We start from the raw sequence: 26,541 nt of genomic DNA, 5'->3' as shown, positions 1-26,541 counted from the left end.
GGGGAGGAGCTAGTAGGCTAATGGCGTCGCGAAGGCCTCAGTCCCCTATGCCGCGGTTTCCGCGGGGCCAGTCTGGATTAGGCCGCACTCCACTCGACCCCTGACCGGCTGCAGCTCTTCTCACCCCGCGGCCGCTTCTCTCCACCTCCCCCTCCGGTCTGACCGCCGCTGGAGTATTGGCGCCTCCGCCGCGCCAGGCCTGGGCCTCAGGTAAAACGCGCGGCCGAGCCCGTCACAGCACACAGCGGCCCGTCATGTGAGAGATGTATCAATACCCCCATCATCCTCATCATGTGCCCCAGCGGTCTGTACAACAGTGCCTCATAGCTGCCCACACAGTCACGGTGCCCATGTGAATGTATCTGATGCCAACCACTGGCCTGTCATAGTGATTGTCTGCCCACCATGGTACTCCTGGACTATAATGCCCACATAGAGCCTGCTGTATGTGATGCCAGCCAGTGCCTGTGATGCCAACCCTAGTGCCCCTGTAATAGTCGTCATATACTTGTCTTCCATAATATAATGCTGCCCATAGGGTGCCAGTGTAGCACATGTATGTTCCATAGTGCCCATATGATGCCAGGATGAAGCATATGAGCCATGATAATGCCAATCTTGGTGCCCTTTTCCTACAGTAGTGTCTGTATGGTGCCAGGGCAGTGCATATCTGATCCACAGTGCTCCCAAGCTTAGTGCCCTGTCCCTATAATAGTGCCCAGATGGTACAGGTGCATTTTATCACCCATAGTGCCTACTGTCTGTGATCACAACTGTATTTGGTGCCTGCATCATAAGTGACTTGGTCTCTGTGGTGCCAGTTCTGCTGTTATATGACCCATAGTGCCAGTGCTATTGCTCCTATAATAGTTTCTGCAGTTTTGCCTACCCTATGTGATGCCAGCCATAGTGCCCATATGGTGTCAGTCAGGGCAGTGCGTATATTATCCATAGTGCTCCCATAATAATGCCTACTATATAGGATGGCAATCTTAGTGCCCTGTCCCTATAATAGTGCCTAGATGGTGCCAGTGTATTTTATCATCCACTGTGCCTACTGTATATGATGCCAACTCTAATTGGTGCTTGCTTGATTCCCAATAAGTGACTATGCCTTGTGGTGCCTATAACATGACAGTGATATTGCTCTTAGAATATCTGTAATGATGCTTACTGTATGCCATGCCAACCATATGGTGCCAGGGCAGTCTATATAGGATCTACAGTTCTCCCATAATAATGCCGACTGTATCGGATGCCAGTCTTGGTGCCCTTTCCCAATAATGGTACCTAAATGGTGCCAGTGTATTTGATCATCCCCTGTGCCTACTGTCTATAATGCCAACTATTTTTGGTGCCTACATCATGCCAGCTTTGAATATTGATGACTGTCCTGTGGCACCAGTGCTGCTGTCATATGATCTGTAGTACCCAAAACATGCCAGTGATATTGCTGCTATTGTGGTGTCTGCAGTTGTGCCTACTGTACGCAGTGCCAGCCCTAGTGCCCCTATGTTAATGTCTATCATAGCGTCCTTATGATGCCTGTGCAGCCCTTCTACCAGTCACATCATCTCCATAGTAGATCTTGGCACAGTGGTTTGCTCTCCTGAGGTTTTGTCCTATGCCCCCTATGCGGGTACAGAGAGAAGCCCCCGGGGACCTCCAGGAGTGGCATCTGCTGCTACCATTGGAATTGCTTTTTTAAGCACAGGGAATTAAAGGGATTGTCTATCGTCAGCGACCACATTGTATGATTTATTGTGACTTTTCATTCAGAAGACTTAAAGGGGTATTCCCATCATAGACAATGGGGGGATATCGCTAGGATATGCCCCTATTGTCTGATAAGTGCAGATCTCACCTCTGGGACCCGCACCTACAAGGAGAACTGAGCGGGGAGAGCTGTGGTTGTGGATTTCCCGGGGTCCGTCCCCCACCAAGCACTGCTCCCATGCAAGTGAATAGGAGCGTACCGCGCATTCGCGGCCCCTGCTCCTATTCATTTCTATGCTTGGCTATTTTCGGCGGCCCCATAGAAATGAATGGAGGGCGGCTGCGCTTTGTTCTCGTTGTAGGTGCGGGTCCCAGAGGTGGGACTCGCACCTATCAGACAATGGGGGGCATATCCTAGCGATATGCCCCCATTGTCTGAGATGGCAAAACCCCTTTAAAGATAATTACAATGACCGCTCTCCATTGTCTCCTCTCTGCAGGGTTCTCCACAATCTTCGTTTCATGAGAACCATTGACTGGTAGCAGAGAATTTGCCCCGTTGCCCGGACTGTCGATGCGCCCTCCCCCCACCGAGTGGAGATAAAGAGGGCCCCCCTGCCACCCTCTGTGGTGACCAGCCAGCATGGCGTCTGTTCCAGTCTACTGCTTGTGCCGTCTGCCCTATGACGTTACCCGCTTTATGATCGAATGTGATGTCTGCCAAGACTGGTTCCACGGCAGGTGGGTTGGTTCTGTAGTGCTTTCTTAAAGGAATTGTCTGCTGTCGCCTGTTTCATGGCGGGTAAAGTATGACGCTGCTGGGTGAATGATTTGTACCACCTAGAGGTGAGAAAATCTGTCTGTACGAATTGAATTGGTTCATAAATCAGCCTGCTTGAGCAGGGAGGGGCTGGTCCTGCTGCTCAAGAGACTCCCCCTCCCCATGATTGACAGGGCCAGACATCTAACCTGGCCCTGTTGCTCTGAGTAGCGGCTCCAGCGCAGAGGCTCTGCTGCTGCCTGAACAGAGCATATGCCATTACTCTTCCTAGTGTATCCAGACTGAGCCGCGCATGCGCAGTCGGAATCTGCTTGCACTACAACTTGGAGCAACTGCACAGGTGGGATATCTGGGGGAGGTAGAGTCTCTTGAGCAGCGAGGCCAAGGCTGTCCCAAATTTGGCAAAGGCTCAAGCTCTTAGGCCTCTTTCACACGGGCGTTGTGTGTGAGGGTCGGACAAGGTGCGGGTGCATTGCGGGGAAATGCACGATTTTTCCACACGAGTGCAAAGCGTTTTAATGCGTTCTGCACGCGCGTGAGAAAAATCGGCATGTTTGGTACCCAGACCCGAACCTGGACTTCTTCACTGAAGTTCAGGATTCTGTAGATTTTATTATTTTCCCTTATAACATGGTTATAAGGGAAAATTATAGCATTCTTAATACAGAATGCATAGTAAAATGTCCATTGAGGGGTTAAAAATAATAAACAAATTTAACTCGCCCCATCCACTTGATCGCGTAGCGCAGGGATGGCCAACCGGTGGCTCTCCAGCTGTTGTAAAACTACAACTCCCACCATGCCCTTCTGTAGGCTGATAGCTGTAGGCAGTCTGGGCATGCTGGGAGTTGTAGTTTTGCAACAGCTGGAGAGCCTCAGGTTGGCCATCCCTGGCGTAGCGGGTCTCCCCTTCTTTCTACTGTCTTCAGGACCTGTCTTAAGGACCTGTGATGACATCACTGCTCTCATCACTGCTCTCATCACATGGTCCATCACCACGGTGATGGACCATGTGATGAGCTCAGTGATGTCACCACAGGTCCTTTTCATCAAAATAGAAAGAAGACGTGCCAGGCTGAGCATTCAAGTAGATAAAGGTGAGTTTATTAATAGTTTTTAATTTTTTTTAACCCCTCCATCACTATTTTACTAAGCATTCTGTATTAAGAATGCTATTATTTTCCCTTCTAACCATGTTATGAGGGAAAATAATAAAGATTGGGTCCCCATCCCGGTCGTCTCCCAGCAACCATGTGTGAAAATCGCACTTGCTTGCAATTTTTACACAGCCCCATTCACTTCTATGGGGCCTGCGTTGCGCGAAAAACGCAAAATATAGAGCTTGCTGTGATTTTCAAGCAATGCACAAGTGATGGGTGAAAATCACCGCTCATTAAGTGAATGGGTCCGGGTTCAGTGCGGGTGCAATGTGTTCACCCCACGCATTTCACCCGCACGGAATTCTTGCCCGTGTGAAAGGGGCCTTACTGGTAAATATCCTCCCCGGGGAATGTCTCCCCCTTGGTCTTGATCTTTGGCTGATATTTGCATCAAACACCCTGGAAACAACACATGCGCAAGGTTCCAGTTCAGCTGATGATGACGGCACCATCCATTAAGGCGAGGGAGCATTGCGCAGGGTTTACCAGTGAGACCCGGAGCCCTTGGGCTGCTCTCCGGGCACTGGCTATGTGATTTGCATGCAGAAAAATAAAAGGCGTGCACCCCTAAGTGCCCTGCCAAGCGCTCTAAACCCTAAAGATCACTCTACTTTATATTATGGAATCGCTAGTTGTGCAATTGCCTATGTCATTGTTGGAAGCCTTCGCTTAAGCAGTTAAGTCTTCCTAATGATAATTTGACATATTCCCCAGCCCTTTAAAAAGGAAGCATTCCAGGATTAGGTAATTGCTATTTATGCAGTTGCCTAATATTTCCTTTAAATGGTCAACCCCGCCGATCGTACGCAGGAAAGCTGTGCCTCACAATGTCGTCTTATGTTTTTTTAATGGCAGCTGTGTTGGTGTGGAGGAGGAAAACGCCTCAGAGATCGACCTGTATCATTGTCCGAACTGCCAGATCACTCACGGGCCGCCAGTCAGTAAGTACCCTATGGAATACAGGTAGTGGGCATGTGCCCTCGCCCGTTGGCATAGTGGCCGTCTGGGGCTCCCAGGCTAATTCTGTGATGTTCTATTCATTCAGTGAAGAAAAGACGAAATGCTAAGCCAGATCCTTCTGTGACCAAGGAGGTGGGGAAGCCGGTGCAGATCGGAAGCGCAGGCTTCATCAAGGAGCTTCGGAGCAGGAATTTTCCAAGGTAAAGCTGCTGTGCGCCGTCCCTTTAAGCACATTGCTATTGGCTCACGTCCTCCTAACTTTCCGAGCTGTTTTTGATACTTTTTGGTCCTCACAAGTCTCCTCTACATCCAGTGCAGAGGAGGTGATCCTGAAGCCGCAGGGAGCTCAGCTAACCGTGGAGTATTTGGAGGAGAACAGCTTCAGCGTCCCCATCCTGGTTCTGAAAAAAGATGGACTCGGCATGACCCTTCCCCCGCCCTCTTTCACAGTAAACGATGTTGAGTACTATGTGGGTAAGACAGTTGGCTTCTGCCACATTTTCTAAACTTGGGCCTCATACACACGACCGTATCCACTTTGTAGTCGGATCCTTGCCGTGTGCATGCTGCCATTATTATTATTTTTTTAGACCTGTAGAAATGTCCTATCCTTGTTAGGAAATTGGACAAGAATAGGACATGTTCTATCTTTTTTGAGGCGCCACGGAACAGACATACGGATGCGGACAGCACATGGGATGCTGTCTGCGTCTTTTGCGACCGCACTGAAATAAATGGTTCCACATCCAATCTGCAAAAAATGTGGATTAGATGCAGATGGAAATTACGGTTGCGTGCATGGGGCCTTAGCTTGTAAATTGTACTAGAGAGCAGGGGTCCCATGTATCTGCAAGAGCTGTGGGTCCGCTCGCTCAGCTGCTTCTGTCTCTCCCTACAGTAGCGAGTGCTGCTCTTGCACAGTAAACCCTTCAAGAGGTTGTCCGTCCGTGGTAACCTGCTCCGCAGCCGCCGTTCTCTGTCCATGGCCACAGAGGTTCAGCGAACGGCTGCTGCGGTGACCGTGGACCAGAAGGTGCGAGGATTAACCTATGGGGGTCCAAGTGCTGAGACCCACACTGATCCCTCAAACAGGGAGAAAGCAGCCCCCACACAAAGCACTGTGTCTCCTCCCTGCAGGAGACTGACTCACTTATTCACCACTGTATTGGAGTGGCGGTGAATCCTTGATTAAAAAAATTATTATTTTTTAAATCCTTTTAGACTGTCCTGGTTACGGTGGTCTGACACCTACTGCTTATCCTTTGGCTAATATATGTATGACTAGTCGGAATACCCCTTTAATGTCTGCTTTTCTGTGCTTTTAGGGGGAGAGAAGGAGATTGATGTCATTGACGTGACGAGGCAGGCCGACATGAAGATGAAGCTGAATGATTTTGTGAAATATTACAATGGCCCCAAAAGGGAGAAAGTGCTGAACGTCATCAGCTTGGAGTTCTCAGAGACGAGGTGAGTGACGTAGAGTAACGCAGAAGATTTCACGTCTGGACTCTGAATATGTCCTACACCGATATTAAAGGAACAATCCGGGCAAGACCTATGCACTTATACCTGACGACAGGGAGTCTCTCTGTGTCCTTTAACAAACTTTTCATATGTTATCCTGACACTTCAAAGGTTTTGATTGTGAGGGGGTCTCAGCATTCAGACCGCACCAATCGCTCACACAGTGCCGTGTCTCCTTGTTCTAGGAGACAGACCACGGATGGGCCCCCTAGCCTTTCTATTGAGCCCATTCTTCAGCACAGAGTAGAGACCGTGCTCCTCTGTGGGAACTCTTCTTTCTCCTCATTTTAGCAATCGGTTGGGTCTCTTGCATTCAAAACCCACCAATCAAAACCAAGGGGTTGGCCACTTTTCGAACATTTTTGTTTTTTCGATTGTTTAAAAGACCTTTTTCCTGGTGCCTGTTTTTCTCATTCTGTTGTGGTTGCGGCCCCCAGATGTAATAATTGTCTGTGCTGTTCGCGGCACCTTCAAGTGACGTCATGCAGCATATACCTTGCTTCAGCCACCCTTCCATTCCGCACTGTTTGCCCCCGTCCGTCATTTTACTGCGCAGACGCAAGAGGAAGCATCCTGCGCATGCCCATTCTACTTCTGCACCATTTCTTCATGTCTGACTGCGCAAACTCTCAATGAAGAGTTTGGCGCCTGCACTGTCTCAGCTCCATCCTGTGTTTAAGTACACTGGATGCAGGCGGGAGCTTAGACAGCGCATGCGCCAAACTCTTAATCAGAAGTATGTGCAGTCCAATGAAGCGGAGCAGGAGTAGACTGGGCACGTGTAGCAAGCTTCCTCCAGCGTCTGCGCAGTACAATGAACGACGGGAGCTACCAGTGCGGATTGGACAGGTGGATGAAGCAAAGCATCCAGTATATGACAGCATTTTAAGGTGCCACGAACAGCACAGACAATGATTACATCTGGGGACGTGACCACAAAAGAATGAAAGACGTCAGGAAAAAGGTCATTTAAACAATCTAACCATTAAATAACGTACAGTAAGGATGCATAAAAAATGGGGCCAACCCCTCTCAGGCCTGCATTAGGCATTACACACCGATGTTGGTTGTCTTAGTCATTCATAGTTCTTGATCTTGTCGCATCTTTTCAATAGGTTATCGAACCTTGTGGAAACTCCCAAAATTGTCCGCAAATTGTCCTGGGTTGAGAACTTGTGGCCGGAGCAGAGTGTATTTGAGAGACCGAATGTCCAGAAATACTGCCTGATGGGCGTCAAGGACAGTTACACAGATTTCCACATAGACTTTGGGGGCACCTCTGTCTGGTACCATGTGTTAAAGGTAGGCCTTTATGTGATGCACCCCATCTAATGCTGGCCATTAAAACGGTTCTGTCCAGGACTAAAGAAAGCCACACAGGACGTCGCTGACCTCTACCCCTGCTGTGCCAACAATGCCAGTGGTTATATTAGAATGATATAAATCATTACCTGATGCAGGGGGCGTGCCAGGTCCTTTACGACCTGGTCTACTGTGTACGCATTGGTGTATTATGCAGATGTACCATTGTGTCAGGGCAGCCATGTTTTATTACAGTCTCTTCCCTGCGCTGTGAGTGGTTGCAGTAATGAGATTTTTGTGTCTTTTGTTTCTACAGGGAGAAAAGATTTTCTACTTGATCCAGCCAACCAAGACTAACCTGGCCTTGTTTGAATGCTGGAGCAGCTCCTCTAACCAGAATGAAATGTTTTTTGGCGATCAGGTGGACAATTGTTACCGGTGTCCAGTTAAACAGGGGCAGACGCTCTTCATACCCACAGGTGACCACTTTATTATTGAGTTATTAAAGGGGTTACCCGACCATTTGTAACTAACGACCTATACACTGAATAACTCAACAGCATCTGATTGGTGGGGTCTGACACCCAGGACCCACACTGATCAGCTGGTTAAGAAGGCCCTTTGCTGTGGCCTACTCACTAGGCCAGTGATATCACAATCGTCAGCCACGTGGCCTGAGCGCAACTCGGCCCCATTCAAGAGAATGGGGCAGAGCTGCAACAAGGCCATGCGACCAATGGTCATGACATCAGTGGCCTAGAATAAGCAGTGAGAAAGCTGTGATGCTCATAGAAGTGCAGGGCCTTCTCAAAAAGCTGATCGACGGCGGTCCCGAGTGCCGGACCCCCACCAATCAGATGCTGATGACCTATCCAGAGGACAGGTCATCCGTTACAGATGGTTGGATAGCCCCTTTAAGTACCCATTCATAGATCATGTGTGAGGTTCACACACTTATGATTAAGCATATGTTCTTCACAGGGTGGATCCACGCTGTGCTCACTCCGGTGGACTGTGTAGCTTTTGGAGGAAACTTTCTGCACAGTCTAAACATTGCCATGCAGCTCAGGTAGGAGAACAGGAGGCCCTTGTACTCTGTACAGCACAAAATCCATGTGAGCCCGTCGCTGTAGGAGGCCACTCCTTTATTTAAACCACACTGTCCTGTAAGGGTACATGCAGATTTCAGCACATGTTCCACTCCAAAATCGACTTCGTATTGCTGCCAAGAGCATACGAGATTGTGTATTACGGGGATTAAAAACGGGGGTATGACCCTTTATGCTGCAGATTCTACTGCAACAGGAAACCACCCGCTGATTATTCCCATTGATTTGGACTAATCTGCATGCATACTTGCGGCAGGTTTCAGATGCAAAGCCTCTGCAGAAATCCGAGGGTGAGCCTTCCAATTTGTTACCTGACGGAAAAATATTTCTCTAATATTTCTGCCATCGTGCATTATCATTTTCAATAAAAGGTGATGGTGCGGACATGAGGTTCGTCATCTTCTGATGGTTCTTATTTTCATTTGATAGAGCATATGAAATCGAGAAGAGGTTGAGTACGGCCGATCTCTTTAAGTTTCCAAATTTTGAGTCTATTTGTTGGTACGTGGGGAAGCATTTACTGGATACATTTAGAGGTAAGTGACCCCCAGTAGGTCCTGGCAGCCTTTTTATGCTATGAGAGGTCTTGGGCTACTTTCACACTAGCGTTCGATCGGATCCGTTCTGAACGGATCCGCTCATATTAATGCAGACGGTGGCTCCGTTCAGAACGGATCCGTCTGAATTATATTGGCAAAAAATGGCTAAGTGTGAAATTAGCCTGAGCGGATCCGTCCAGACTTATACATTGAAAGTCAATGGGGGACGGATCCGTTTGAAGATTGAGCCATATTGTGGCATCTTCAAACGGATCTGTCCCCATTGACTTACATTGTAAGTCTGGACGGATCCGCACGCCTCCGCACGGCCAGGCGGACACCCGAACGCTGCAAGCAGCGTTCAGGTGTCCGCCTGCTGAGCGGAGCGGAGGCTGAACGCCGCCAGACTGATGCAGTCTGAGCGGATCTGCATCCATTCAGACTGCATCAGGGCTGGACAGAAGCGTTCGGGTCCGCTCATGAGCCCCTTCAAACGGAGCTCACGAGCGGACAGCCGAACGCTAGTGTGAAACTAGCCTTAGGTACAGATTTTATGAGGATTCCTATCTTAAGGACCTATTAGACTGCACGATTTTGGGCCAATTATCAGGGAAGTGAACATGCATTTCTGATTATTGGCCCGTGTAGTCGATCAGCCGAACACGCAAATGCCCGTTTATAGACTTATTGGCAGCACATCTTCCTGTGTAATTAGGGCTGTGCTGACGATCATGTATAGAAGAGAATGGCTGGTTTCACACGAGCGAGTTCAACACATTGAACTCCTAGCGTGTTTCTGCAGAAGCTCCCGTACTGACCTCCCTAGCACTGATAGGATCGTATAGCATTATCTTGATTTATGATCTTATGTAACCCGTAGGGTTCTGTAATTCATTATGTCTGTGTTGTACAATACATTCCAGAAGTCTAAGGGTTACGTAGCATAATCAATCCATATAATGCTATACGATGCTATCAGTACTACGGAGGTCAGTACGGGAGCTTCCGCAGACACAGGCTGAGAGTTCAATGCATTGAACTCGCCCGTGTGAAACCAGCCAAGTAGGGAGAAATGATGGCAGTAGCAGTCATTCCTCTCATTCAAAGCATCGGCCTGTGCAGACAAGGCGCTCCCACTGCCCGAAGATCGACGGTGCAATGCCGCCCTTAGTTATGGCCTTTCAATATGATATGCTGTCTTTTGGATCAGGGTGGGTCCAAACTCTGAGACCTCCCCCCAATGATCTTGAGAATAAAGGAGCCACAGCACTGATTCAGCACTAAAGCCCCCTCACCGTTTTTCCATTTAGATGAATGAGACCGGCTGCAGTTCCCTGCACAGCAAAGTGGTCAGGAGCACCACTGTGCAGAGGGGTCAATTGCTTTGGCGTCACCCAGATGATGATGATGCTGCTGCATGCTCTCATTTTACATTTTGACTTATGATCAGCATATCTTTGTGTATTCAGGTCTGAGAGAGAACAGAAGACACCCTGCGTCTTATTTACTGCATGGAGCCAAGGCCCTGAACACTGCGTTCAAAGTTTGGACCAAGAAGGAGGTGCTCTTTATTTAATATGATAAAGGGGTCATGCGAGGCTGTTTCTTCTGTGTTTTAGTACTGCAGTATTCAAGTGAGCGGCAATGAGCTGCACTTCCAGGCACAGCCTAATGAAGCGAGCAGCAGTGTTTCTGAGAAAATGCAAATCCTTTTTCCAATACCGAATAACTTCTTTAAATCGGATTGTCCCGCCATAACAACTTATCACCTCTTTACAGGATAAGGGAAAATTTCTGATTGGTCGGGGTCCAACCACTGGATCACCCACCTATTACAAAAAGGGGTCCTTTAAAGGGTTTATCCAGTGATGTGATAATGATGACCTATGCTAAGGATAGGTTATCATTAAACATCAACGGGGGTCCAATTCCCGGAACACCGCCGATCAGCTATTTACGGGAGCTGCCGCCCTTCCCGGAGCTCTCCTGTCAGCTTTCCAAGCACAGCGCCGTACGTAGTATAGTGGCCGGTTTTGCAGCTCAGCCCCATTCACTTCAATAGGTCCGAGCTGCAACTAGGCCATGTGACCAATGTACGGTGACATCATGTACCCTACGAAGAGGCGGCGGCACTCAATAAGTGTCCGGCCTCTTCTAAAAGCTGATCAGTGGGGGGTCCCGCCGATCTGATATTGATGACCTATCCTGAGGATAGGTCAATTTATATTACCAGATAACCCCTTTAAGTTCCCTAAGAGAACAGAGCAGAAGTTATGAATACATGCTGCCTCTGCATTCATCTTTATGGGATGCTGGAAATGGTCAAGCAGCTTCTCTTCAGTAATCCCATTGAGATGAATTGAGTGGCAGGTGATAAGTTATGATGGGATAGCCCATAGGATAACCCCTTTAAGTGTCAGCAAGATATAGGTGATAAGTTATGATGGGACCGGCCAATTAAATACAGATAGAAGCTTCCATCTGTCCTGGGGCTTCTGTTTCTATCTCATTTGGATGTGGTTTGATTTACAGGCAATTATGGATCATGAGGAAGAGATTCCAGAGACCATCATTACTGCACAGCTCATCAAGGACTTGGATCGCGAAGTCAAACTTATGGAGGTGAGGTTTTCTTCAGGTGGCATCTCCCCGAGCCTTACTTCATGCCATACACATGTCTCGTGAAACTCTACCCTCTCCCTTCAGGATATCGTCCATCAAAACATTGAGAAAACTGGGAATCTGTTGGGTATGACTCGAAGTCCCATCACTGGCACGTCCACTCCTGTCAGAAAGAAAATTTTCAAAACCAAGGAACTGTTAAAGAAAGGGGGAAGGATTCGTCTGGAGGATGACTTGAGCTCAGAGCTTTCTGACATGCAGGGGAACACCTTGATTCCCAAGGAAGAAATGGTAGGAAAAACGAAAAATGTCAGTTTCCTCTCATTTCTGTGTCGTGATAGAACGCGTCGTATGGTCATTACCTGCTTCACTGAAGGAATTAAGGGCTATGTCCATCTGTGTTTTGCAACCATGTGTTGTATTGTAATGCATGTTAAAAAAAACTTTGCACATAGTCTTAAAAACCTTGTTGTACACTACGAATCCTGCGGTCATACTTCCTTCCATCTCTCTCACTACCTAGTAGAATTCATTTGGTAGGTTGACAAATAGTAGAGGGGAAACAGAAGCGAGTACAGCTACCGGATCAGAGTGCACACAGGTTTGTAAAATATTTGTCTGCATAGGAGCTGTATACACAAAACGGACTTCGTTCTTCTATTTTGGAAGTATTGGAACAAAAAAAAAATGGTTGCAAAGTTAGACACATTCTTTGGGACACAATCTGTGGGGCCTGCTTTTGCTGCACATATCTCTGGATTGGTAGCAGTTAGAGATATGGGCTTTGATTGGAAAAAAAGACAAAGCAACATCACTCTGCACACACAAATAAAGTACAATAATGACCTAATTATAGAAAACATTCTGCTGCTAATGCTACGCTTATTTAGCAAATATTAGATTCTTGGCAAATGCATTTTGTACAAAATTATTTGGGCCCGTCTGCCAAACGTCAAGGCGATCTCTATAAGACAGGAACCTAACACTAGATACTACCTGTTATGTGCCATAATGGCCACCATAAAATTCAGGGAGTGCAGGTTCCACATGCATGCTGGGTCCACTCTGCTTTTTACCATTTTTGGTGCCATAACGGCCTCCATTAAATCCAGGGATGCAGGTACCAACATGCATGCTGAGCCCACTCGATACTTCTCCTGGCGCCAAATGGCTTCCAATACATGGAGAGCAGGCTACAGCTTTATACTTACTCTAATTAAAATCAGCCTATGGGACAGACAGGCTGTGATTGTCTTGTTTGAAAGCAGGCGTTTCAAACAATATCAGAATCGCAGCATTATCGTTGCTACATGGGAAGATATCCCTGTTAGAAATCGGGATGCAGTGAATGCAGCTGAAAGTGAAAGTAAATGTAGATTTTACCACATTTATTCCAGACTCGATTTCTAACTGTGATATCTCCTGCTGACGTTGTGCTAATGCTATGATTCTGGTCTTGTATGAAAGCTTGTCTGTAGCTTTTACCAATCCAGAGAGCAGCTTCTCCTTCTGCTCGAGCTTGGCTTGGGCAGAACTGTTAGATGGTTAAAGGGCGGATATCCAAGAAATAATAATGATTACCTATACTCACCCCCGCCGGGCAGCTCGCCAAGCACAGCAGTACATTGTATAGCAATACATTGGTATTGCAGCTCACCCCCATTCACGTCAGTGGGTCTGATATGCAACTAGGTCATGTGACCGATGTGCGGTGATGTCACATGACCTAGGAAGAGGCTACTGCCCCCATGGAAAACCCGGACTCTAACGGCTGATTGGTGTGGGTGTTAGACCCACACGAATCTGATATTGATGACCCATCCTCTGGATGTATATCACCTGATAACCCCTTTAAGGCGTGTGACTGACTTTGAAAATGCCCCAAATTATTAAATGATGTGCGCATTTTAATAAATTTGGCACAAATCACTTCACTGTGATGAATGCCAGTCTTAATAAATGTGCAGGTAGAAACAGTGAAGACTAAACGAGCACTGCCGCCCCCACTGATCATAAAGTGATGGCATGACCTAGCAACATACCATCCCTTTATAGGATGTGAATACCCCTTTCAATCTGTTTTACTTTTTAGACCGACGATGACTTCATGGATGATCTTGATGAAAAGCCCGATGGCTGCCTACTGGATTCAGACTTAACTGAGAGCAAACTGCGACTGGTCCTGGCGAACGGTGTAAATCTGAGGTTGGTGACTTATAACCTTAAAGGGGTTCTACAGTTTGTTTTAACTGACGATCTATCCTCTGGATAGATCATCAGCATCTGATCGGCGGGGGTCCGAGACCCTGGACCCCCGCCGATCAGCTGTTTGAGAAGGCAGTAGCACCGCGGCCTTCTCGCTGTTTACCGTTGGCCCAGTGACGTCACGACTAGTATCACTGGCCTGGGCGCGGCTAAGCTCTGTTCACTTGAATGGAGCTTAGCCGCGCACAGGCCTGTTAATACTAGTCGTGACGTCACTGGGCCAGCAATAAACAGTGAGAAGGCCGCGGCGCTGCTGCCTTCTCAAACAGCTGATCGATGGGGGTCCCAGGTGTCGGACCCCCGCCTATCAGTTAAAACAAACTATAGAACCCCTTTAATGTGAAGGACTGGAATACACATGGCAACTTCTTCTTTTCTGTCTGGACCAGGGATGCCCAACCTGCGGCCCTCCAGCGGTTGCAAAATTGCAACTCCCAGCATGACTAGACAGCCTACAGCTATTAGTGCAGGCTGGGAGTTGTAGTTTTGCAACAGCTGGAGGGCCCCAGGTTGAGCATCCCTGGTCTAGACCAATGGTCCCCAATCTGTGACTCAGCAGCTATTGCAAATCTAGTATGTATTGGTTGTAACGTTTACAGTAGCAGCAGAGGGGATGAGATTTTAAAAATCTGCATAACTTGACCTGTGGTGCGGATGTTAAATCCACAGCATGTCCTTTATGCTGCAGATATTACACCTTGCAATGAAGCCAAATCGACATCAGATTTCCCAGCAAGATGGACTCCATCTGGAAGTGATACTGGTTATAATGTCCTGGCTGTCATGACATGAGACCTGAATCTGATTGCTCATGCCCTCCACTAGGTATAACATATACATGTTTTGTTTTTTTTAGTGGCAAAAAGATTCGCGTAGGAGCAGGAAGTCGGCGTCAGGGATTAGTCCCAAAAACCCCTAAAAGTGAAACTATGGATCCAGAACTTTCTCCCAGTGACCCCTTCTTCATGGACTCTGAAGAAGACCTTCAAATTGATGAGAGCCCACGCAAAGAGAGAAGGCTGGCTCCTCCAAAAAGAAAGCTCCATAGTATGTACCCAGGAGATGCTTTGACCTGCTCAGTGTATTTGCTCTTCAGTTTACATAATAATGTTGGCATCAGTGAGTTTGCTTCTTTAAAGGGATTGTACAGAATTTGAAGAAAGGCGCTCCTGCTTTCACGCCAGAAACGACACCACTCTAGTCCGTGGGCAGTGTCTGGTATTGCAGCTCAGCCGCATTCAAGGGAATGGAACTGAATTTCAGTAACTGACCTTCTGCATGGACTAGAATGGAAGTCATTGAAACACCTTTCATCCAGTCCTGTACAAATCCTTTATTTTTATTGCAGAATTCCCACGGAAACTCCCAAGAGCGAAGCCGTGTTCAGACCCTAATCGGGTGAGGGAGCCTGGAGAGCTGGAGTTTGACGTGGAGGTAAGTAATCTACCAGTATGCATTGTATTAAAGTTGTTCATGAAGTTCTCAGTCTGAAAAATAAGTGTGTTCACATAATAGGAAGATTATACCACAGATGAGGAGATGGGAGAAGCCGATGAAGACGAACTTGGCGCAAGCAGCGGAGGAATATTAGACCTTCTAAAGGCTAGTCGACAGGTCGGAGGCCCGGACTATTCTGAGATTGAGTAAGGAGAAGAGGAAACCAATTGTACTTTGTCTTGTCATTCATTGAGACTGGTCATTAAAGGGGTTGGCTACTGTGTGTTACTAGCTGCACATGTGCTGGGAACAGCTTGTGCTTGCAGCTAGTAATAGACGTTATTAAATGATCTTGGAAGATGGTTTAATTTTACGTTTACTAGCAGGTCATCTTACCTGCTTGCTGGCCCTGTGGTCTCAAAATGGATGGCCACTGATGGAGGGTGGTGTAACCAGTCTACCAGCAGTAGCCTCCATTCACTTACATTGGGGACGGACTGCACATGAGGAGCTACTTCTGTCTTTTCCCAGCATCAGTGAATGGAGGCCACTGATGGATGGGACTTAAAAAATGACAAACAGAAGTGATGTGCGGAAGAAGACTGAACTTGGCAAATGCATGTTCTGGTTTATAATGATCTGGTTTCAATACAACACACATTTTGCTGTAAAGGGGTATTCCCATCTTTAAAACGGATGGCCTAGAACTGGGGTTTGCCTTTACGTTATAAGATAGGAATACCCCTTTAATAGAGAATCAGCACAACCCCATTTCTGAGTGCATATGTAATAGTGACCAGCTGTAATACATGGTCCTGTGGAGAGGGAGCTGCCTCTGTGCTTATACCGTCTACTCTGTATACTATAGGGGACGTTCCCATGTTCAGATAGCCCCTTTTAATTTCCACACACACAGTGCATATGAAAAGACGTTGTCCTTATTAAGACTGGCTGCTTTTATTTAGTTTTCTCCTCCGTCTCATTGGGGGACACAGGCCTTGACCATGGGTACAGCTGTTGCCGCTAGGAGGCGGACACTAAGCACACAAAGTGTGAGCTCCTCACCTTCAGCTATATCCTTCCTACAGGGACTAGGCTAAATCAGTTTGCAGGTCTGCTAGTTTAAAGGGAGTCTGTCAGCACAGCGCAGAGATTATGGGCAGGTGCTGAGAGCTGGCATCATTTGGGGGGGTGGGGCTTTTTTGCCTTGCCCCCAAGCCAACGACAGGGGAGAGTAGGCTCCGCCCACTTCCAGGATTTTAAGCACCTGGCGGGATGCTGATGGTGCTTGCTGCTTGGAGGGACACAGGCTGGGTGAGTGTTATTTGTCCCTTCTTACAAGGCCTAACCTTTCCCTTTTTCCTCATAGGGGTGTCATTATGGTCCAGAAGTAGGCGGTCCTTTCGGTGCGTTGTTTTGCCTGTGCGTCATCAGCGCAAATTTTTTTTCTGGCAATTTTGTGGTTCCCATAAAAGAGGGGACGGTCCGTCCTGTTCTGGACCTCAACCATTTCCTTTTGCATCCGCAGATTCGGGATAGAGTCACTGAGGTCGGTCATTGCGTCCATGGAACCGGGGTAGTACCTGTCCTCGATAGACATCAAGGACACTTATCTTCACATGCCCATATGCGTCGGTCATCAGAGGTTTCCCTGGTTCGCAGTGGGTCCATTTCACTACCAGTTTGTAGCCCTCCCGTTCCGCCTGGCCACAGCTCCCAGGGTCTTTACGAAGGTTCTGGCGGCAGTCATAGCCCTGCTGCATGCCAGGGGGATCGTGACGATCCCTTAGACGACATCCTGGTGAAGGGTCCGTCATTCCGGGTGACTGCGGACAGCTTGAACATTGTTCTAGACACCCTGGAGCGCTTCGGATGGATCCTGAACAGGCAGAAGTCTTGTCTTTATCCATCGCAGTGGTTGATTTCATCTAGGCATGGTACTGGACACTTGTCAGGCCAAGGTGTTCTTGCCTCCGGAAAATCTATATGCTCTGTCTTCAGATTCTTCCTTTGTTGCGGCCAGCTCCGGTTCCCATTCGTCGCTGCATGCGGGCTCTGGGGCACATGGTCTCTGCCTTCGAAGCAGTTCACTATGCTCAATTCCATACCAGAACGCTTCAGCGTGCCATACTGTCCAGCTGGGATTGCACCCGAATTTAGGGTCGCTACATTTAACGGCATGGCTGTTGAAGCCGCAGTACTGAAAGCTCGTGGGTTATCGGATGCGGTGGGCCAGACCATGATTCGGGCCAGAAAGTCGTCGTCTTCCAGAATCTACCACCGGACCTGGAAGTCCTACTTTAGTTGGTGCGAGCGGAGACAGCTGTCTCCCGTTCGCTTTTCGCGACTTTTGGCTTTCCTGCAATCGGGCATGGACTTGGGGCTGGCTCTCAGCTCTCTCAAAGGGCAAGTGTCGGCTCTCTCCATTCTTTTTCAGCGAAATTTAGCTTCGCTTTCGGCGGTTCTGACACTTCTGCCGGGGGTGGCGCATGCTGCGCCCCCTTTCCGTCCTCCATTGTATCCTTGGGATCCTAATCTAGTGCTCAACGCTCTCCAATCTTCTCTGTTTCAGCCTTTGCAGCAGGTGTCGCACGGCTTCCTGTCTTATAAGGTGGCTTTTTTAGTTGCAATTACTTCTATCCATAGAGTGTCGGAACTCGCGGCTCTGTCATGTCGGTCGCCCTTCCTGATTCTCCATCAGGATAAGGTTGTCCTTCGCCCTGTGCAGTCCTTCCTGCTGAAAGGTGGTGTCGACATTCCATCTAAATGAGGAGATTATTCTTTCTTAATTTTGTCCGGACCCGTCTCATCCTTGGTAGCAGTTGCGCCACACCCTGGATTTGGTACGAGCCGTGCGGGTTTATCTGTCTCAGAAAGACGGATTCCCTGTTCATGATTCCAAAGGGGCCGAGACGAGGGCTGGCAGCGTCAGACTCTCACTCCCCAATGGATTTGTTTGGCTATTGTGGAAGCGTACTGCGTTAAGGACCGGGTCCCACCCTTCCAGGTGACTGCTCATTCGGCTCGGGCAGTGGGGGCCTCTTGGGCGGTACATCACGGGGCTTCGGCCCTTCAGGTGTGCAAGGCGGCGACCTGGTCGTCTTTGCATACTTTTTCGACGTTTTACAGGGTGCACACCTTTTGCATCTTCTGACACTTCTTTGGGGTGTCGAGTTTTGCAGACTGCGGTTCTCCGATTGTCGGGAGGGTTGAAGTTAGGCCCACCCCCAGGGACTGCTCTGGAACGTCCCATTGTCAATGCTTGTGTCCCCCAATGAGACAGATGAGAAAAACTAGATTTTTGTACTTACCGTAAAATCTGTTTCTCTTCCGTTGATTGGGGGACACAGCTCCCACCCATTCTTTTGTTTATGGGCCTTTTCGGGCCTGTGTGGTTCTGGGTTTGTACATAATGTAATTTTCTTGTGTCTGGCTTCTCCTACTGCTTTCGCACTGAACTGATTTAGGAGCTTACACTTTGTGTGCTTAGTGTCGCCTCCTAGTGGCAACAGCTATACCCATGGTCAATGCCTGTGTCCCCCAATGAACGGAAGAGAAACAGATTTCACTAAGTACAAAAATCTAGTTTTTGATAACTGACCTACGTCTGATGGTGTGTACTGTTTTTCTAATGTACAGTGAAGCTCCTGCGTCTCCGAGCACCCAAGAAGCTATCCAGGGCATGCTCTGCATGGCAAATCTGCAAGCTGCCGCCTCCTCCTCTACGCCCTCTAATCTGCAAGCTTGGTGGGCAGCAGGTCAAGAGGGCGGGGCTTCAGGAAACCTACCACAAGGTGTAAAAGTTGCAGGGAGCAACAAGGTTGGCAGCAATGGTACCAGCGGAGGAACGGGAAACAGTAGAGTTATTCTGAGGCCAGGAAAGAGGCCGGTAAGACGACCAGCACATCGCAGCATGGACAGTGAGGATGACGACGACAGTGCAGATGAGCAGGAGACCCTGGGAGCATGCTTCAAAGACTCAGAGTACAGTAAGTGCAAATGTCTTAGGAAATACGTAGTCAATAATACCTGGCCTAAACGTGGCACCCCTAAAAACTGTCATTTCTAAAGTAGTATAATAGCAAGTACTGTACACCTACTGCACGTCTCTAATGACGTGGAAGGTTTGTCACATATGTAGTCCTGACTTTACACTTCTGTGGTTCCTATAGTTTACCCTTCTCTGGAGTCAGATGATGATGACCCAGCCCTGAGGTCACGTCCCAAGAGAAAGAAGCAGACCGACGACGCTCCATGGAACCCAAAAGGTAGGTGTTTGACAGATCTGATTGTGCTTGCATACATGCTGCTGATGTCTTCTGGTTGGGAGTAACATCTGATGTGTGTGTACCCCAAAAAGTGATGAACATCTACTGCAGGGGTCAGCAACTTCTTACATTTCATCTCAAACTACAACTTGCACACTTGCTCAGCTGTTTTCTCCCAGTGTCCATAGAAGTGCATACTAGGAGTTGTAGTTTCACAACAGCTGGAGTGCAGGAGGTTGCTGTCCTCTGATCTACTGTAGCTTCATGTAGGGCTGAATTCCAACTTTCTAGTGTTTCCACATGCAGCTGTAGAAACGGATCTTTAAAGGGGGTTGTCCAAGTGTTAAAAACTGGTGACATCCTCAGGATAGGTCATCAGTATCTGATCAATGGGGGTCCAATTTCCAGCATCCCCACCAATCAGCTATTTAAAGACGCCGCTGTGCTCTTAGGGCTGCGGCCTATCCCTAGACCAGTGACGTCTTGTTCATCATTTAGGTGGCCTAGTTGCAGCTCAGTCTCCTTCAAGTGAATGGGGCTGAGCTGCAATACCAAACTCAGATGCGCTGTCCTTGGTGAGCAACGAGGAGGCCGCGATGCCCAGGTCTAGGAAGATAGGTCATCAATATCAGAATCCCCCTAAATCAATATCAAGTTAGATGCATTAGATCTGTAACCATTCCAGTAGTTTGACATTTATGCCTCATTCACGCATCAGTGTTGGGTCATTGATTCTGAGCCAAACCAGGTGCGGCTCTAAACACAGAACAGGTGCAGATCTTTCCCTTATACCCCATGTCTGTGCAGCCTCCACTCCTGGTTTTGGCTCATAATCACTTATGTGAATAAAGCATTAAGGGGGTTCTCTGGCATGACACAAAAATTAGATAGTTGCCGATAAGCGTGTCCAAAGGGGGGAAAAAAAGATTATTCACAGTCCAGCAGCTCCAGTCCTGGCCATTTCAGGTTCCCACCAGACAGAAAATTCTCTTAATCACTGGCATCGGCTGCTGTGCCTGAAGGGAAGCTGAAAATTGAGGTGCACATGTGATGTACGAAAGTGACGACACTTCCTGTGCAATCCGCAGTCCATAATACGCAGCAGCACTGTGGAGAACGGGATTTTACAAAATCTCATTCCATCCGCTCCATCCTTTATACGCTATACAAGGTTTGCACCGTGCTTGGTAAGCTCACAGGAGCGCCGATGCCTTCTCAAACAGCTGATCGGTGGGGTTCCCGGGTATCTGACCCTCACCTATTCAGAGGATAGGCCATCAGAATCAAGATCTCTGAAAAGCCCTTTAACCGCTTTTTGTTTATTCTTTAGCTCGCGTCACTCCAACACTTCCTAAACAGGCTCGGCCGGTTCGTGAGGGGACACGTGTGGCCTCAGTGGAGACGGGGTTAGCGGTGGCTGCAGCAAGGCTCTCTCAGCAGGTAAAGTAGCAAATCACAAGTGCTGTAATCTGGTCAGCGTGGCTAGGTTCACATTTTCATACAGTAGACTGTTCCTCCAGAGGATCAGACTACCGGCATGCAGTAGTATTTATGCCATAAACCGGTACAGTGAATGGGGATCCGGTGGTGTTTGGTTATGCTGGATATGGTAATTCCAGTAGTCTGCTCCTCTGCTGGAACACACAATGGGAGATGTAAACCTAGCTGTTGGAGTCCATTACCTTATTGTCTTCCTTTCCTGTATTAGGAGCAACAGAAATCTCAGAAGAAAAAGGTCGTCACTAAGAAGAAGCCGCCAAGTGAACCTGAACCTCCAGCTGTCCCATCTGAACCAGAGCCGCCGCCTCCTCCACCAGAGCCACAGATTGAGGTCTTCTCTGGCAGTCTTGTGGATCACGAATACACAGCAGGACCCAATATATTTGGCATGGCTCAGGTTAACCGAGGCACTACCCCTATGGCACCAGGTGTCTTCCTATCCCACCGGCGGCTTTCTGCTACCTCTCCAACCAGTCAAGTAGTTCAGGGTAAGAAAGTTTGGTTTCCCTTATGTAAGAGCCCCAGTTACAGTGCCTTGCAAAAGTACTAACATGGATTGTTGGAGGATTTGCATCATTTAATTTACAGAACATACCCACAACTACTACTTATTTATATTTTTTTATTGAAGCAAACAACAAATGGGACAAAATAACAGAAAACATCAATGTGCAGAACTATTCACCCCCTAAAGTCAATACTCTGTAGAGCCCCTTTTGCAGCAATCACAGCTCCAAGTCACTTTGGATGAGTCTCTATGAGCAGTCGCCACATCTTACCACTGGGATTGTTGCCCATTCCTCCTTGCAGAACTGCTCCGGCTCCTTCAGGTTGGATGTTTGCGCTTGTGAACAGCGATCTTTAAGTCTGACCACAGATTTTCTATTGGATTGAGATCTGGGCTGTGACTCGGCCATTCCAACACATTTACATGTTTCCCCTAAACCAGTCAAGTGTTGCTTTAGCCGTGTGTTTGGGGTCATTGTCCTGCTGGAAGGTGAACCTCTGTCCCAGCCTCAGATCACACACAGAGTGGTGCAGGTTCTGCTCAAGAATATCCCCGTATTTAGCACCATCCATCTTTCCCTCATCTCTGACCAGTTTCCCAGTCCCATCCCCCCAGCATGATGCTGCCCCCACCATGTCTCACTGTGGGGATGGTGTTCTTTGGGGGATGTGATGTGTTGGATTTGCACCAGAGTTTTCTTTGATGGCCAAAAAGTTCAATTTTCGTCTCATCAGACCAGAGCACCTTCCTCCATACACTGCGAGAAGGCGTGTGGGAGACTCCCAACGTGCCTTATTGTTTTTAGCGGAAAGTAAGGGCTTTCTTCTGGCCACTCTGCCATAAAGCCCAACTCTATGGAGCGTACGGTCTCTGCAGCGCCTCCAGGGTTACCTTAGGTCTCTGTGCTTCCTCTCTGATTAATGCCCTCCTTGCCGATCCGTGAGTTTTGGTGGGCAGCCGTCTCTTGGCAGGTTTGCTGTTGTGCCATGTTCTTTCCATTTGGTTATGGTAGATTTGATGGTGCTCCTAGGGATCATCAAAGATTTGGATTTTTTTTTTATAACCTAACCCTGACTTGTACGTCTCCATAACATTGTCCCTTACTTGTTTGGAGAGTTCCTTGGTCTTCATGGCAGTGTTTGGTCAGTGATGCCGCTTCCTTAGGTGTTGCAGCCTCTGGGGCCTTTCAAAAAAAGGTGTGTATATGTAATGACAGATCATGGGACCCTTAGATTGCACACAGGTGACTTCTGAAGGTAATTGGTTGCACCAGAGCTTTTTATGGGCTTCCTAAGAAAGGGGGTGAATACATACGCACATGGCAATTTTCTGTTTTCCATTTCTAAACAATAGTTTTATTTCTATATTGTTCTCATTTCACTTAGACCATTGTGTTCTGATCCATCACATAAAATTCAGATTAACAAAACATTGAACTTGAGGCTGTAATGTACCAAAATACGAGAAAAAAAAGTCAAGGGGGGGGGGGGTGAATACATTTGCAAGGCATTGTACATATTCACCTTCCTATTTTTGCCTCTGGATGTTACATTTGTTTGTATTTTCAGGGAAGAGACCCAAGAAAGGCTTGGCCACTGCAAAACAGCGACTGGGCAAGATCTTGAAGATCCACAGGAATGGAAAGCTGCTTCTGCTGTGACCTCCTTCCCTCAACTCTTGGTTGTCCCTCCAGCTGAGTAGACTTTTCTAGGGCCATGGGACAAAACCCTCAGAAAGCAGAGCTGTCTTGCCCCCAAGCTGTGCTCAACACTTAAACTACATATAAACATTACATATTTTACAGAGAAACAAACCAAAATGGCAGGCTGGACCCAATGCTGTGGGCGTAGCAGCTAAACTTCATCGTCCGCCCTGCTGTGGGCTTTCTTCCATGATGGTCACTGGTTTCACATTAGAACATAGAGTGAGAATCACATGGAAGGTGCTGACACTTTTTAGCTTGCCACATGGCCTTCGGGATGAGCTTTAGGACGTGGAGAGGTTTTAAACAAGGGGCTAGTAGAACAAGAACAAAAATGTATATTTATCTCTACCGGCCCTCACCCAAACTGTGTGTCCTTCCTCTTGCTTCTCTCCTCACATCACTAAAAATCACGATTTTATGAAGGTTTTTTTTTTAAACAAAATACTGTACTCAGCACTTGGACTGGTCTGAAGATTGTAAAAGGCATCATGGTCGTGTGGTTTCTTATGGGAGGAGATGGGGCTAGACTTCTGGCCTCTCCCTGTCCAACCTGCCTTCCATAAACATATTTCCCCCCCATTTTTTAATGCAGATGGACTGTGTTGGGGTAAAAGGGAACTCTTACAGCAGCATCACAAGCACTCCTATGTCCCCTTCGTATTTCCTCTCCAGTAATGGGAGCAGAAGAACGAAACCTCTCCAGCTTACCATTTTTGGGAGACAGAATATGGACGGGACCCTGGATCACAGCCGCATCCCTGTAAAGATTTTTTTTTTTTTAAATCAATGTCATTTGTTTTCTCTGATATCCGTTTGCAGTGCGGTAATATGAAGAAGGATGGCTCGTGCAGCGGGGTCTAGATTTGTGCCACATTACAATGTCTGCAGGCAAACAGCATAGCCATTCTACAGCCCCCGTGGGATCATATTAATTAGAACCAAGTTGTGTTCATTGTTAATGGTCATGCAGTAACCTGCACTAGATAGTTCAGTTAAAGGGGGAGGGAAGTTGTCTAACTTTTTTTTTTATACTGATGAACCATCATCATATCAACAGGAATAGAAATCCAGTGTCGTAAAATCCAAAACATCGGGTGCACAAATCGCTTACGTGTTTTTCACGCGTGTGCTTGCTTATAGATCCATTGTCACAATAGGTCATCAGTATCTGAGGAGGCTGCAGTGCTCTGGAGCGTACTGCAGCCTCCTAACAGCTCACCAAGCACAGCGCCATACATTGTATAGTGGCAGTGCTTGGTATGACAGCTCAGCCCTATTCACTTGTATGGGAATAAGCTGCACCTAAGCTATGGGACCTGTGAACAGGATAGCACTGGCCTAGGGTAACCTGTGAGATGTCTGGAGCACCACAGCCTCCTTAAAGGGATTATCCAAGAGTATAAAAACCTTCCCCTTAGGCCCAGGTCCCTCACAGTGAATATATTTGCGCCACTTCTCCTGAGATGCTAGGGAGGCTCGTCTCTGTCCCCATCCACCCCTGACACCGGATGTTTTCATCTGCGGCACAGGGAGCGGGGTAAGTCTAGTCAGTGTGGGGGCCCGGGCACATGGGGAGAGTTTTACACTCTCAGATAACCACTTTAAACAGCGGGTGTTGTCCTGCTGCTTCAGTTATGCGTGGACACAGGAGGACCCCAGTTCACATGCTCAATGGGAGTCCTAGCCGTTGGGCTCCCACACATCAGATCCTTATCTCCTATCCCACAATACATGGGACAACCCCTTTAAGCCCTATGGATCCATACAGCACCTTCAGCACTCCAGTAGCAGAGTTATGGCGCCCCCTTGCTGTCCTCATTATGTCCGATGGCAGTGGTCACACACGCTCAGTCCTATCACCCGGCTCTTTCACATGGCTGTGGAATAAGAGTAGGCACATTAGTAGCAGCTTGCTCTGAACATATTAGGTGGTGGGAATCAAGAGAACATTAGGGGGCGCCATAACAAGCATGTGGCAGTAATATCTACACCTAGGAGCATTTTTTTTATTTTGTATTATTCAAATTGACAAATTATTTGCATGAAATTTATTTAAAGAAGGATTACAACAACGGGCTGTTTTTTTGTTGTCCAAAACCAGTGCCACCCTTGTAGAGATGGGCAGTGTCTGGTATTGCAGCTCATCCCCATTCAAGTCTATAGGGGCTAAGCGGCCATGCCATAGACAGACCGTCTGAGGACAAGAGCGGTGCTGGTCCTGGACAAAAAGCAGACCGTTTTTCTAACCCTGGATAACGCTGTCATGCGGACCACGTTGCTGTACTTTTCATATCTGCAAAATGGATTTTATACACAGCGTATTTAACCACATGAATGGCTCAGGAAGAATACACAATATCAGACTCACGAGACTTTACCAGTCAGGGGAATGAGGTTTTAGCAGTTTGTACAATTTATTTTTTATCTTTTAACAGGACATGAAAAAAAAAAAAAAATGAAAAAACTAAAAACAGCAGCACCTTTTCAGATGTGTGAATAAGTTTCTCACCGTGTTTGCGCATCGGCTTCATACTGTCAGGCAGCTGAGTGAGAAGCGTTTCTTATGTTCAGGTTTCAGTTTACTACTTGTAATTTATATATTTTTTTAGAATGTCTGGTTTCCCCTTTAAGTAGCTATAAATGAAAACAGCTGCCGGAGTATCCCGTCTCTTTACTTGTGTCTTGTCCATTTACTGGTCACATTATTACCTCCGTCTGAATCGCCAGTCTCTGTAAGAAAACGGACAACACCGGTGAATAGCCTGAAATAGTCGAGTGGTACTTATCCAGCAGTTCCAGCCGCGTTGGCCATATTTACCCGGCTTATGGGGTTGAGAATCTGTGACCACTGCAGCCAGTCACGGCCTCCTCAGTGTTTAGCTACAATGGTCTTGTGTTACTGACATGATATCCCTGATGAAGCCAGGAGAATAGGAGCGGCGACGCTGGATTCACTAGGGAAGCTCTGTTCTGTAGTCCAGGGTAATCATCGGCGTAGACAACCCCTTTAAAAGGGGAAATTCCTTTCTGAGACATTTATGGCATATCTTACAGATATGCCATAAATGCCCAATAGGTGCTGTCCCAGAGAGGAGACCCTCATCTATCTCAAGAACGGGGCCCCTTTCTCACAGCCACAACAACA

The 26,541-nt window shown here is 47.6% G+C and overlaps 1 protein-coding gene across 1 annotated transcript; it reads left to right on the top strand.

Moving 5' to 3' along the window:
* On the top strand, positions 1-26,055 carry LOC122946085 (histone lysine demethylase PHF8-like). The gene is made up of 22 exons (XM_044305417.1): positions 1-210; positions 2,217-2,457; positions 4,513-4,598; positions 4,703-4,817; positions 4,931-5,091; positions 5,943-6,084; positions 7,257-7,443; positions 7,760-7,922; positions 8,425-8,512; positions 8,982-9,088; positions 10,561-10,652; positions 11,624-11,713; positions 11,798-12,004; positions 13,806-13,918; positions 14,835-15,025; positions 15,327-15,412; positions 15,494-15,621; positions 19,055-19,404; positions 19,588-19,683; positions 21,014-21,123; positions 21,392-21,671; positions 23,260-26,055. The coding sequence occupies exons 2-22, from the start codon at positions 2,360-2,362 to the stop codon at positions 23,349-23,351; spliced, it is 2,982 nt and encodes a 993-aa protein (XP_044161352.1). The 5' UTR covers positions 1-210; positions 2,217-2,359; the 3' UTR covers positions 23,352-26,055.
* The last annotated feature ends 486 nt before the right edge of the window (positions 26,056-26,541 follow it).

The sequence above is a fragment of the Bufo gargarizans genome, chromosome 9, assembly GCF_014858855.1.
Source record: "Bufo gargarizans isolate SCDJY-AF-19 chromosome 9, ASM1485885v1, whole genome shotgun sequence".
Classification (NCBI taxonomy): Eukaryota; Metazoa; Chordata; class Amphibia; order Anura; family Bufonidae; genus Bufo; species Bufo gargarizans.
The sequence above is the reverse complement of the archived record's forward strand: the minus strand, read 5'-3'. Positions and strand labels throughout refer to the sequence as shown.